Source organism: Macrotis lagotis, chromosome 1 (genome assembly GCF_037893015.1).
Source record: "Macrotis lagotis isolate mMagLag1 chromosome 1, bilby.v1.9.chrom.fasta, whole genome shotgun sequence".
Taxonomy (NCBI): domain Eukaryota; kingdom Metazoa; phylum Chordata; class Mammalia; order Peramelemorphia; family Peramelidae; genus Macrotis; species Macrotis lagotis.
The window spans coordinates 573,119,554-573,133,218 of record NC_133658.1 but is presented as its reverse complement, the minus strand read 5'-3'; the positions used below and the strand labels follow the sequence as shown (position 1 = coordinate 573,133,218).

At 34.4% G+C, this 13,665-nt stretch overlaps 1 protein-coding gene across 5 annotated transcripts in view; it reads left to right on the top strand.

Moving 5' to 3' along the window:
* The window catches only part of GSK3B (glycogen synthase kinase 3 beta), a 288,812-nt gene that overhangs the window by 107,952 nt on the left and 167,195 nt on the right, over positions 1-13,665 (top strand). For all 5 annotated transcript variants that reach the window (XR_012474092.1, XM_074214590.1, XM_074214593.1 and 2 more), the window contains exon 3: positions 10,130-10,213. Coding sequence is in view for 4 of the 5 variants with exons in the window: in XM_074214590.1 (XP_074070691.1) it covers positions 10,130-10,213 (84 nt within the window). In the remaining variant the exon portion in view is untranslated. The remainder of the gene's footprint in view (positions 1-10,129; positions 10,214-13,665) is intronic.

Here is a 13,665-nt window from a genome sequence, read left to right as displayed (position 1 = left end):
TCATTTTTCTAGCCTAATTTTAATTTTATGTTGAAGTTGTGCTCTGATGCTGGAGTGGAGGGGGCACTGTTCCAATCCTCAGGTTTTTCCAAATATTTCTTAATTTTTAGCTCTTTAAAATAAGACAATGCTTCCAGGGTGTAGGGCACGCTATTCCAAGCTTCAGGGGTTTTGTGCAGCTGTTTTCAAAGCTAGTTCAGGGTATCTATAAGTTTTCAGTTCTTCCAAAGTGATATGATCTGAGAAGTATGTTTACTACTTTCCTGGCCTGTGCTCTCTGGTCTTTGAGCAACCACAATTCTTTGACACCACAAACAGGGCTGCTATAAATATTTTTGTACAAGTAATGTTTTCACCCTTTTTCCTCATCTCTTCAGGGTATAGACCCAGTAGTGGTATTGCTGGGTCAAAGGGTATGCACATTTTTGTTACCCTTTGGGGCATAGTTCCAAATAGCTCTCCAGAAGGGTTGGATGAGTTTCACAGCTCCACCAACAGTGTAATAGTGTCCCAGATTTCCCACATCCCTTCCAACAATGATCATTATCCTTCTTGGTCATACTGGCCAATCTGAGAGGTGTGAGGTGGTACCTCAGAGAAGCTTTAATTTGCATTTCTCTAATAATTAATGATTTAGAGCATTTTTTCATATGGCTATGGATTGCTTTGATCTCCTCATCTGTAAATTGCCTTTGCATATCCTTTAACCATTTGTCAATTGGGGAATGGCTTTTTGTTTTAAAAATATGACTCAGTTCTCTGTATATTTTAGAAATGAGTCCTTTGTCAGAATCATTAGTTGTAAAGATTGTTTCCCAACTTAACTACATTTCTTTTGATCTTGATTACATAGGTTTTATCTGTGCAAAAGCTTTTTAATTTAATGTAATTGAAATCATCTAATTGGTTTTTGGTGATGTTCTCCAACTCTTCCTTAGTCATAAACTGTTCCCCTTTCCATAGATCTGACAGGTAGACTGGTCCTTGATCTTCTAATTTGCTTATAGTATAGTTTTTTATGTCTATATCCTGTAACCATTTGGATCTTATCTTGGTAAAGGGTGTGAGGTGTTGGTCTAATTTAAGTTTCTTCCATACTAACTTCCAATTATCCCAGCAGTTTTTATCAAAGAGGGAGTTTTTAACCCAATGGCCAGACTCTTTGGGTTTATCAAACAACAGATCACTATAATCCTCTCCTGCTTTTACACCTAGTCTATTCCACTGGTCCACCACTCTATTTCTTAGCCAATACCAAACAGTTTTGATGACTGATGCTTTATAATATAATTTTAGATTGGATAGTGCTAAGCCACCTTCGTTTGTACTTTTTTTCATTAAGCTTCTGTCAATTCTTGACTTTTTATTTCTCCATATGAATTTACTTAGAATTTTTTCTAACTCATTAAAGTAATTTTTTGGAATTTTGATTGGTAGGACACTAAACAGATAGTTTAGTTTTGGTAGAATTGTCATTTTTATTATATTAGCTCTACCTATCCATGAGCAGTTGATATTTGCCCAGTTATTTAAATCTAATTTAATTTGTGTGAGAAGTGTTTTATAATTGTTTCCAAAAAGATTCTGAGTCTGTCTTGGCAAGTAGACTCCCAAATATTTTACACTGTCTGAGGTTACTTTGAATGGGATTTCTCTTTCTAGCTCTTCCTGCTGTTTCTTGCTAGACATATATAGAAAAGTTGAGGGTTTATTTTATAACCTGAAACTTTGCTAAAATTGCTAATTGTTTCTAGTAGTTTTTTGGATGATTTCTTGGGATTCTTTAGGTAGACCATCATGTCATCTGCGAAGAGTGAGAGTTTGGTCTCTTCCTTCCCAATTCTAATTCCTTCAATTTCTTTTTCTTCTCTAATTGCTGATGCTAACATTTCTAATACAATATTGAATAGTAGTGATGATAATGGTTGCCCTTGTTTCACCCCTGATCTTATTGGGAATGCCTCTAGCCTCTCCCCATTGAATATAATGCTTGTTGATAGTTTCAGATAGATACTGCTAATTATTTTAAGGAACAGTCCATTTATTCCTACACTCTCTAGTGTTTTTAATAGGAATGGATGCTGTATTTTGTCAAAAAGCTTTTTCAGCATCTATTGATATGATCATATGATTTCTGATAGGTTTGTTGTTGATATAATTGAGTATACTAACAGTTTTCCTAATATTGAACCAACCCTGCATTCCTGGAATAAATCCTACTTGATCATAATGTATTATCCTAGTGATGACTTGTTGTAATTGTTTTGCTAAGATTTTATTTAGGATTTTTGCATCTATATTCATCAGGGAAATGGGTCTATAATTTTCTTTCTCTGCTTTAACTCTTCCTGGTTTAGGTAACAGTACCATATTGGTTTCATAAAAAGAGTTAGGCAGAGTTCCATCTTTCCCTATTTTTCCAAAGAGTTTATATAGGTTTGGAACCAATTGTTCCTTAAATGTTTGGTAGAATTCACTTGTGAATCCATCAGGCCCTGGAGATTTTTTTTAGGGTGTTCAATAATAGCTTGTTGAATTTCTTTTTCTGAAATAGGGTTGCTTAGGTATTTAATCTCTTCTTCATTTAACTTGGGCAACTTATATTTTTGTAAATATTCAGCCATTTCACTTAGATTATCAAATTTATTGGCATAGAGTTGGGCAAAATAATTTTGAATTATTACTTTAATTTCCTCTTCATTGGTGGTGAGTTCACCTTTTTCATTTATAATACTAGCAATTTGGTTTTCTTCTTTCTTTTTTAATCAAATTGACCAGAGGTTTATCAATTTTATTGTTTTTTTTCAGAATACCAACTTTTGGTTTTATTTATTAATTCAATAGTTTTTTTGCTTTTGATTTTATTAATTTCTCCTTTAATTTTTAGAATTTCTAATTTGGTATTTGGGAATTTTTGATTTTTTCTTTCTCTAATTTTTTTAGTTGCATGTTTAGTTCATTGATTTCCTCTTTCTCCAATTTATTCATATAAGCATTTAGAGCTATAATATATCCCCGAAGAGTTGCTTTGAATGAATCCCATAGGTTTTGGTATGTTGTTTCATTATTATCATTATCTAGGATAAAATGATTAATTCTTTCTATAATTTGTTTTTTGGTCCACTCACTTTTTTTAAAATGAGGTTATTCAGTTTCCAATTGGTTCTGGGTCTATATCTCCTTGGCCCAGTATTGCATATGACTTTTATTGCATTGTGATCTGAGAAAGATGTATTCACTATTTCTGCCTTTCTGCAGTTGAACATTAGGTTTTTATGTCCTAGTACATGGTCAATTTTTGTATAAGTTCCATGTACTGCAGAGAAAAAGGTATATTCCTTTCTATCCCCATTCAGTTTCCTCCATAAGTCTACCGTATCTAATTTTTCTAACAATCTATTTACCTCCCTAATTTCTTGTTTGTTTTATGATTTGATTTATCCAGATTTGATAGCGGGAGATTGAGGTCTCTCACTAGTAGAGTTTTGCTGTCTATGTCTTCCTGTAATTCTTTCAGCTTCTCCTCTAAGAATTTGGGTGCTGTCCCACTGGGTGCATATATATTCAATATTGAAATGACTTTATTGTCTATGGTACCTTTTAGGAGGATAAAGTTTCCTTCCTTATCTCTTTTAACGCTATCTATTTTTGCTGCTGCTTTGTCTGAGATAAAGATTGCTACCCCTGCTTTTTTTACTTCAGCTGAAGCAAAATATATTTTGCTCCAACCTTTTACCTTTACTCTATATGTATCTCTCTGCTTCAGTTGAGTTTCTTGTAAGCAGCATATTGTAGGATTCTGGTTTTTAATCCACTCTGCTATTTGCTTATGTTTTAAGGGAGAGTTCATCCCATTCACATTCAAGGTTATGATTACTAATTCTTTATTGCCCTCTGTGCTATCTTCCCTCTGTTTGTATATTTCCCCCTTCCCCCCTTTTATCCATATTCCCCAGTGTTTTGTTTCAGAATACCACCCCTTCAATGTGTTTGCTCTCCTATATCACACCCTCCCCTTTCTTTCCCCTTTCCCCTTTCCCCTTTCACTTTTTCCCTTTTCCCTTCCCTTCCTTTAGTTATTTCCCCTTATTTCCCCCACTCCCTTTCCCTTTCTCCATCCCCCCTCCCCTTTTCCCCTTTTAATACTTGAAAGGTTAGATGTTTTATAAGTTAACTGACTATGTGTAGGTTGACTTTAAGTCAAGTCTGATGAGAAGATTCAGGTGTTTATCCTCTGTTCCCTTCTTCCCCCTATTACCATAGGGTTTTTTTGTACCTCTTAGTGTAATGAGATTTATCCCATTCAATCCCCTCCCTCCTCCAGTCTCTTTCCTGTCCCCCCTTTTTTGGTAGGTAGTGTATTTTTTTAGATCATTCTATCTAAGTCATAGAAAATTCTGAGTGTCTGTCCCTTCTAGTTCAGTATATTCTATTGAATAGAGTCAAAATTCCTGAGAGTTATTAGAGTTTTTCTCCCATGTGGGGTTAAAGCCAGTTACATCCCATTAGATAGGTTTCTCATGGACAGGTCATGAATGTCCATCATTTCTGGCTAGGTATATTCTCTCTGTTAGAGTTACATTTCTCAGGATTTACGAATCTTTTTTTTCCCCCCCATGCTGGGATATAGCCAGTTTCAACTTACTGGATTGTATTTTTTTTCCTTTTACTGCCCCCCCCCTTTTTTTTTAACCTTTTCATGTGTCTCTTGAACCTCCTGTTTGATGTCCAAATTTTCTGTTTAGCTCTGGTCTTTTCATCAGAAATTTTTGGAATTCTTCCATTTCATTAAATGTCCATCTTTTTCCATGGAAGAGAAGGCTCAGCTTTGCAGGAAAGTAGATTCTTGGGTGCATTCCAAGCTCCCGTGCTCTTTGAAATATCTCGTTCCAGGCCCTTCGATCCCTTAAAGTTGATTCAGCCAGGTCCTGCCTTACTGTGGCTCCTTGATATTTAAATTGTTTCTTTCTGGCTGCTTGCAGGATTTTCTCTTTTATCTGATAGTTCTGGAGTTTGGGCACAGCATTCCTTGGTGTTTTCATTTTAGGATCTTTTCCTGGTGCGGATCGACGTACTCTTTCAATAACTACTTCTCCCTCTGATTCCATGTTATCAGAGCAGTTTCCATCACTAGATCCTGTAATATTAAGTCCAGGCTTTTTTTCTCTTCAATATTTTCAGGAAGTCCTATTTTCAGGTTGCCCCTCCTCGATCTATTCTTGAGGTCAATGGTTTTGTTGATAAGGTATTTTACATTTGCTTCTATTTTTTCTATTTTTTGATTTTTTTTAACTGACTCTTGCTGTCTCATGGAGTCATTAGTTTCTGTAGACTCCATTCTTTTTTGGGGGGAGGAGTTTTCTTCATTAACCTTTTGCAACTCTTTTTCCAGTTAATCAGTTCTACTTTTGAAAGAGCTTTCTATTTGACCAATTGAGGTTTTGAGAGAATTAATTTCTTTTTGCATTTGCTCATTTGAGGATCTGAGAGATTTATTCTCCTTTTGTGTTTGTCCAATTGTACTTTCTAAGGTTTTGTTTTCTTGTTGCAAGGTATTGATTGTCTCTCCCAAATTTTTAAGCTCCTTCCTTATTTCTTGAAGGAAGTCTTTCTGTGCTGGAGACCAGATTGTATTCTCCCCAGAGGTTCCAGGTCTCTCTGATTTGGGGGTCTTTCCCTTCCTGGAATTTTTCTATGGATCCACCTTTCCGCTGACCCTTCTTCATTATGCTAAGACCTAGAGAGTTGGGTGGGGCTGGTTCACCTGGGCTTGAGATCGCTGAAGGCTTTACTGAGTGCAGTTTCTCTGGCTGGCCAGTAGGAGGTGCTGGTTGCCCTCTCTGGGGTGTCTGTGACCTTGGTTGCCAGGCCTTCTCCCTTTGCCCGAAGGGAGGTAATTGGAGCTATTGAATTCTTTTGCCTTCAATCAATGGTGGGCTTTACCCTGGCCTGAGGTCATTCCTCAGCTGGGTTGGTTCTTCTGCTCACACACCTGGCCCTGAGGCAGAAGTAGTTTGCAATTGTTTGTTTTGGAGGAGGCCTCAGTGCAATGTTGTCGTGGACTCAGAGTTTCTCAGACCTGAGGATCCCTGGGATGGTGTCCGCAGCTCTCCTGCGCCAGACCTCTCCCTGCGGCCCCATCCCCAAGCTCCAGGGGGACATCACCAACATCAGCGCCTCTGCTTCCCTGTGGACCCAAGACCCTTTCGTCCAGTCCTGCCGCTGATCCAGCAGGTCCGGCTCTCGGGCCCTCAGACACCCAGCTCCAATTCAGCTCTTAATCTGGCTGATTGGGGGCTGATCCTCCCTCTGAGCCGAGACTCACCTGCCGGTACTCAGCCAAGGCTGCTGCGGGAGACAAATCCTGAGGTAGATGTTCTCCTGGCTTTTCTTTCTGGGTTTTGTGGTTTGGATTTCTTTTAAGAGGTTTTTTTCATGTGATAGATGGGGAAGAGATCAGGAGACTTTAGATCTGTGCCTGTCTTCTCTCCGCCATCTTGGCCTGAACCACCTCTAATCTTCTGACCAGATGTTTGACACCTTAACATTATAGCCTGAAACGTCTGGAAGCAACTGCTATTGATTCAGTTTCGGTGGCTTCGAAGGCCCACTCCTAATTTGCTGGGGCCTGTGCTGTGCTGATGTACCCTGCACTAGACTGTACTCAGCCCTCATTATCTGAATTATATGATTGGCAGTAGCTTTAAAGATGAGGGAAATTTCAGTTTACCATTCATAGAGTTATACTGCTTTGCTATTAGTATACTCTCTAGAACCAAAAGATAGAAAGTTTGAGAGGAAAAACCATACTGATGGATTAGCTCATCACAAGGCAGGTTAAGATATACCTGATAATTGCATTCTTTACCCAGATGTCAAATGTTGATCTTGCTGTTATGGAAGAAAGTGAAACCATTTAAGGTCAAGGCTCTGCAGCAAGCAGTCAGACCATCTCCAATAATCCTGTTTCTTGCAAATGAGGCCTTGGGAATGGAATGATTCTGGTAAAGGCACATGAGAAGGATGCCTTGCACAGCATATCCCTCATTGTATTTAACACTCATGCCTCCAATCATTTGGTTGGTTGATTTGATTTTCTTTGATATTGAAATAATTAGTAATAGTAGTTCTACTCTCATTCTGGGTCAGACCTCTCCTGACTCACCTTCTAAATAGTTTTGGACTGGAAAATTGTTTCTCCTTGACCTTTTGTGGGTTCTACCACTCCAGAATTTATTTTAGGGTATTATTTAAAGGTTTTGGAAGAGTTTTGGGGAGAGCTCAACCAAATTTTCTCAGTCTTCTTGGTGCCACCCCTAAAAACAAAATTTATAACCTACTCTTATTCATTTGAATTATTCAAAGCTTCTCCTTTTTCTCCCCTTTTACTCTGTCTATATATACCATTAATTTGTTAATCAAATCAACACTTCTTTTTTCTACCCTCATAGTTATTATTTTGAAACAAGAAAATGGGTAATCTTAAGTATTTATCACCATCAGTTGAAATTTCTGTGTTGCTTTTGCTTTATAGACTTTGGATTTTACAAATTTTTCTAATTCTTAAATGCCTATCTTTGGTGAATAGATGATTTGAGAATGAAGTTATGTTTTTTAACCTGAAGTTTGTCAAGTTCATGTTTTTTATTTCTCATTTTTGTAGAAATGTGCAATTCAAATCTCTACCTTTATTTCATGCTCCTTAGTGAAAGAATTTTATTATATTTCTGAAACTTGAAAGTGGTTTCCATGGGTGAGTTGGATTTAGGATTTACTCCATTGGCATCCTCTGTATTCTAATTTTTATCCATAATTTCATTTTTATTCATAAAATCATTTCATAGATTACAGTCATGTGGCAGAAGTTGCTGTTTTCATATTTTCAGGAAGACTAATAATTCTTAATTTGTAGTTTTAGTTCCTAGAAATGACAGTTTTGTACACATAGATTACAATTTTGTTTTCTAGTTGTGTAATTTCTTTTTTTTTCTTTTTCTTTTTTTTCTTTCTTTTAGATTTTTCAAGGCAATGGGGTTAAGTGGCTTGCCCAAGGCCACAGGGCTAGGTAATCATTAAGTGTCTGAGGTCGGATTTGAACCCAGGTACTCCTGACTCCAAGGCCAGTGCTCTATTCACTGCGCCACCTAGCCGCCCCCGGTTGTGTAATTTCTTGTTTTCTTATGTTTTCTTCTTTATCGTATTTTGTCCTTAAGTGTAATGATCTTTTTTATTAAGCATATTTATCTAAAATTTATATTTTCTGTGACTACTTAATATACATTTGTTTAATTCAATTCATTATTATCTTGGGTTTAAATTTCTTAATAGCTTGATATGCCTGCTTATTTACATTCTGAAGAAATTTTGATTTGTTTTTGTGTTATTGAAGAATGAGGTTTCTTTCTCCTGATATACCTGCTTTTGCTTCTTTTAATATTTTCCTATTGTATTTTAATTGTTCCTTCTCTTCATTTCTCATTTAAGTGTTTTTATGACTAAAACTATTTCTTTTGAAGATACCTGATAGTAGTTTTATATTTCAAATTGACCTGATATCTTCCTGAATTTACTATTTTGATTTGGGTTTTGTCCATGGACTTTTAGAAATAAATTTAAGAACTTTAGGCTAACTTTTGAGGTATATTAGCAGAATGGAAGGCATTACATTAAGCTTTCTATAAAAGCTTGTATGATCTTAGAGGAACAGTTACAACTTTTTTCCTTTTAATTCAGAATTTCATAGTTTAGTTATTTGATTCCTTCACAAATAAAGGTTCCTTATGACAACAGTTTCTCATATTTGGAAAAATAAAAGGAAGAAAATCTTCATTAATCATGTGGTTCAGTTATAGTATTCATCATATAACTGCATAGGACAAAAATTTACCAAAATTCTTTATCTTCATGCAGTTGGAAATAAACAGGGATGCAACTCCAGGAAAAATCAGTGTTTGTATAGTGTTTTCAGGTACTTTTTGGTACTATTTCTTCCAATGTCAACCTTTTCACCTTTTTTAAAATAGGAAATAACTTCACATCAGACAGTTTGAATTTCAATCTGATTTAAAACTTTTAGAATAATTAGAATTGTTGAAGAACAAATGGTTACTTATCTTCTTCTAGCTTTGGCATTTTTAGATATATTTTTGTGTTCTTTTAGGGGCAGAGACTCATGTACTTAGCTCCCGCTGGTTTCTTCTAGGGTATGAATTCCATCTTGCCCTATTCCAAATCTGCCCAGACAATGTCCTTAATCTATACTTTCTTTTACGTAGGACACACATACCATTACAAGCATGTATGTATGTATGTTTGTACGCATAATGTGAGTAGGTATTCGAAGTGTCATAGTATTCTGTACCCAATTAGTTATGTAAATGTTTGTTTAGTGAATTTTTATGGGAATCCTTCACTTCTTTTTGCTGTATTAAGAATATATGCCTGTGTTTACCATTCTTTTTTCATATCTAGCAATGTTTCTGAGATATCAGAATGCTGCTTTAATGAAGGCATTGCTGTAAATGCATATGAAATTATGCTGTTACAACAAAGTGAGGAGTAAACTTAAATTATCTGAAACCTTAGAGAGATAAATATTTTAGGTTCCTGTAATGTCATCCTTGTTACTGAGCAGCCAGTCTAGGCCAGTGTAGAATTCTAAATAGTAGGAGGAATGAAGTTACCAGAGACCTCTTGCTGTATTATTCAGGATTTTTTTTTCTTTGAAAAGATGGTATGATTTTGGGACTACCAAAAGTGGAAGTTCCAATTCCTAATAGCATCAGTAATTTTAAATTCCTAAATTCTATATCTTAACACTTTCACCAAAGGTTCTGAACTAAAATAAAAATCCTTTTACTAAGATATTTGCTCAGATTTTTAGTTTATGGGGATATAAACTGTGTTGAAAACTTGATTCTGTAAAGTATTTCATTAATCCCTAGTTTTAGAGGTGAAAAGATAGCCAAAATTTTTTTTCAAGCATGGTTTAGAAAGGTTGTATTGCTGAAAGTAAATATGATAAAGCTAAGCTATTTGTAGTGCTTGCTGTTTTCTGAATCAGCATTTTACAGTGCATCATGATTTGTTAGTTTCTCTTTTCTAATAATCTTCCATATCTTTTTTTCAGAACAGAGAGCTCCAGATCATGAGAAAGCTAGATCACTGTAACATAGTTCGGTTGCGTTATTTCTTCTACTCCAGTGGAGAGAAGGTAGGTGTTGATTGTAATGTATGCAGAAAATGTAAGCAGAGAAAAACAGGTACTATAAGAAACACTGAGGCAGAGTCTATTACTTTTAATAACATTTTATATGTTATAATTTTTTTTAATTATTTTTATCCTTCTGACATGTTGGATTATCTGTATTTTATTGATCACATATGGAAGCATCCACAATTGTGATTCTAGTCCTTGAACCTAGGTCTTTTACATCCAAATCCAGTATGTTTTCTATTATATTATCCTGCCTTTCTGTGATATGAAATTGAGAAAATACGACAAACTCCTAAATTTCTCCTTTGTCTCTTTTTATTTCTAATTTAAAGGATTGATGGAAGTTTTTAATTAATTGTCTGATGTTAACTGCTTTATAGAATAGTCTATTATTTTGTACATGTTGATTCATGTAGTAGTCTATTTTTTTGAAAGGGGAAGATCTTATTACATTGAAAAGGAGGGGATTTTGAGCAAAAAGAATAATACAAACTGAGACTCTACCACATAATATTCTTATGTTCCTCACCAACTGAAAGGATGGTGATACAGAATACTATCCAGTAAGCTGAAAAGAGTTGAGTGAAGTTTTGCAAGAGTCAAAGAATTATTTCTTGAGACATCCATATGGGACATCTGTCCATTTTTGACATTTCTTAACCTAGGTTATCCTTTCCAAATTTTTTACAGTTGACCACTATATTTGTTACTACTTCCTTTTAGAAAAAAATAGTGATATAGCATATGCTGTCCAGTTTATATTTTGACAGTATTGATATGTACCTGCTCCTACTGATCATTAGAAAAGGGTTATTCTCTGAGTATAAGTAACTATTTTCCAAAAGTCCTGAGTTAATTAGGAAACGTTTCTTCAAAGAAGAAACAAAATTACTGCTTTTGTAACTGATACAATGGTTTCTTTAGAGTATCTAGAGAGTCTACCAAAAAATTAATTGAAAGAATTAACAACTTCAGTGGAGTTGTAGAATATATAATAAACTCATATATATCATCAGTATTTCTTTACCTTAGCCACTAAATACAGAGGTAGATAAATTCTGTTTATAACAACCGAAAGTATAAAATACTTGGGAGTCTATTTGTCAAGAAACACAGAAGAATTATATGACTATAACTACAAAATATTTTTTTTCCAAAAATAGAGATCTCATTAATTGGTGGAATATTTAATTGGTCATGGGTTAACTGAGCCAGTGTAATAAAAATGGCAATAATAAGTTAATTAACTTATTCATTGCCATAAACGTCAGATTATCAAAGAATTACTTTATTAAGGTAGAAAAAGTGACAGAATTCCCCTGGAAGGTGCAGTAGGTCAAGGATCCTGTGGGAAATAATGGGGAAAAAATGAGAAGGGGGCTTCACAGTATCAGCTCTCAAACACAAACCAAAAATGATCAAAACAGTCTGGTACTGGTTAAGTAATAGAGAGGTTGATCTAGTCAGATTATGGTGGTGGTGGTGGTGATGATGGTGATGATGATGATGATGATGATGATGTTCATTAGAATAGGTTGGTTATATAGATGAAAATAATTACAATAGTGTTTAATAAACTCAAAGATCCCAGCTATTGCAATGAGAACTTGATATTTAACAAAAGCTTAATATAAATTAGAGGTACAAAGAAGAAATTATCTGTCAGATCTTTGGATAGGAGAAGAATTCATGGCCAAAAAGAAAATTATAAATGATAAAATAAGACAATTTTTATTACATAAAATTCAAAGTTTTTGCACAGACAAAACCACTGCAACTAAAATTAAAAGAAAAGTAAGTAAACTTGGGAAGGAGGGAGAGATCTTTGCAACAAGATTCTTTGAAAAAAATTTCAAAATCTATAAGGACTTCATGATTCATATTTATAAGAGTAAGAGTCATCCCAAATTGATTTATCTTCTTACATATAAAGAGTTTAGTAGAGAAAGAAATCCAAGATACTAAGAACCTTTTGGGACAAAATGCTCTAAATCACTATAAGTAGAGAAATACAAATTTTAATAAGTGTGAGGTATCATCTCATACCCTTAAAATTGGCAAAAATGGATTTAAAAAAAGAGAGTGTAAAAATAAGTAGATTAATACACTCTTAGACCTCTAAACTGGTTCAGTCATTCTGGAACTATGCATGCCCTTTAACCAGCAATATCATTTCTAGTCTATACATATATACCTGTACTATACAAAGAAAAAGGAAAAGGGCCCCTATATATACAAAAATATTTATAGCAGTTCTTATGCAGTGGCAAAGAATTTAGAAAATGAAGGAGGGATATCCATTAATAAGTTATGGCATGTGAATGTCATGGAACAATTTTTAAAGTAACAATAGTAGTGTAAACATAACCAACTTTGAAAGTCTGATTAATAACATGATCAAACACAATTCCAGAGGACTCATGATGATTCAACTATGCTACCTACCTCTCAGTTAGAGAGCTGATGAAGAGTATAGATTGAGGAAATACCTTTTTTGGGGGGGGGGGGCATGGCCATTATAGGAAATTTTTTTTTTTTTTGGCTATACATATTTGTAACTTTGGATTTGTTGACTGTGTGTGTTTGGAACTGTAACTCTAGTATTGTTTTTCTTGTTTTCTTATTGGTGGAAGGAGTGGACATGTAGTGGGGGTGCAGGAAGGAAGATAGAGTATTATTAAATATATTTAATTCTAAAAATTTAGAATTTTTAGCACTTATGGGGATAAGGTTTTTGATATAATCATTGTTGTTTTAAGTTTTCATTTTTTATTTGGTTGAGTTAGAAATGTTCTATCTGAGATGGCTTACTATCCTATTTTGTTGTTGTTTTATATATGTGATAGATCATTCCAGAAAATGAATAAAATGACTTTTTTATAACAATAAAAGTTTTAGAATATATAAGACTATCTTCTCCGGTCCCAATAACAATATTTTAACAGCTCTACATATTTTAACAGCTCTACTATCAGGTAGGATGAGAGGGATAATATATTCTTTATACCTTTATTATATGGTTTTGATTTCTTATACAATTAGGTCTCTATTTTTCTGAACTTTTCATTCCACTAAGATTGGATGTGACTGTTTGCTATGACAGGAACTTTAAAAAAAAACATTATTCTTAAATATTTATGGGTTAATATCATTGGGTGATTATGAGCAACAGTTTTGTATATGATGATTATCTCATTACATTTGAGTTTACTGAATTTTCAAAGACATTTTAGGTTTCATATTTGTAGTACAGGAATTAGTTGTTTATTTTTGAAGGAAAGGATGATAATGTGTTTCCACAGTGTATTTAATTTTGGTCATTTGAATCATATCTTTCTAGATATTTGGTAAGTGTTAAATTTTCTCAATCTGCAGTTACATATATTACACAGTTTCTGAAGTTGTCTATCATAATCACCATCATCTTAATAACCATGAATAAAATCAAA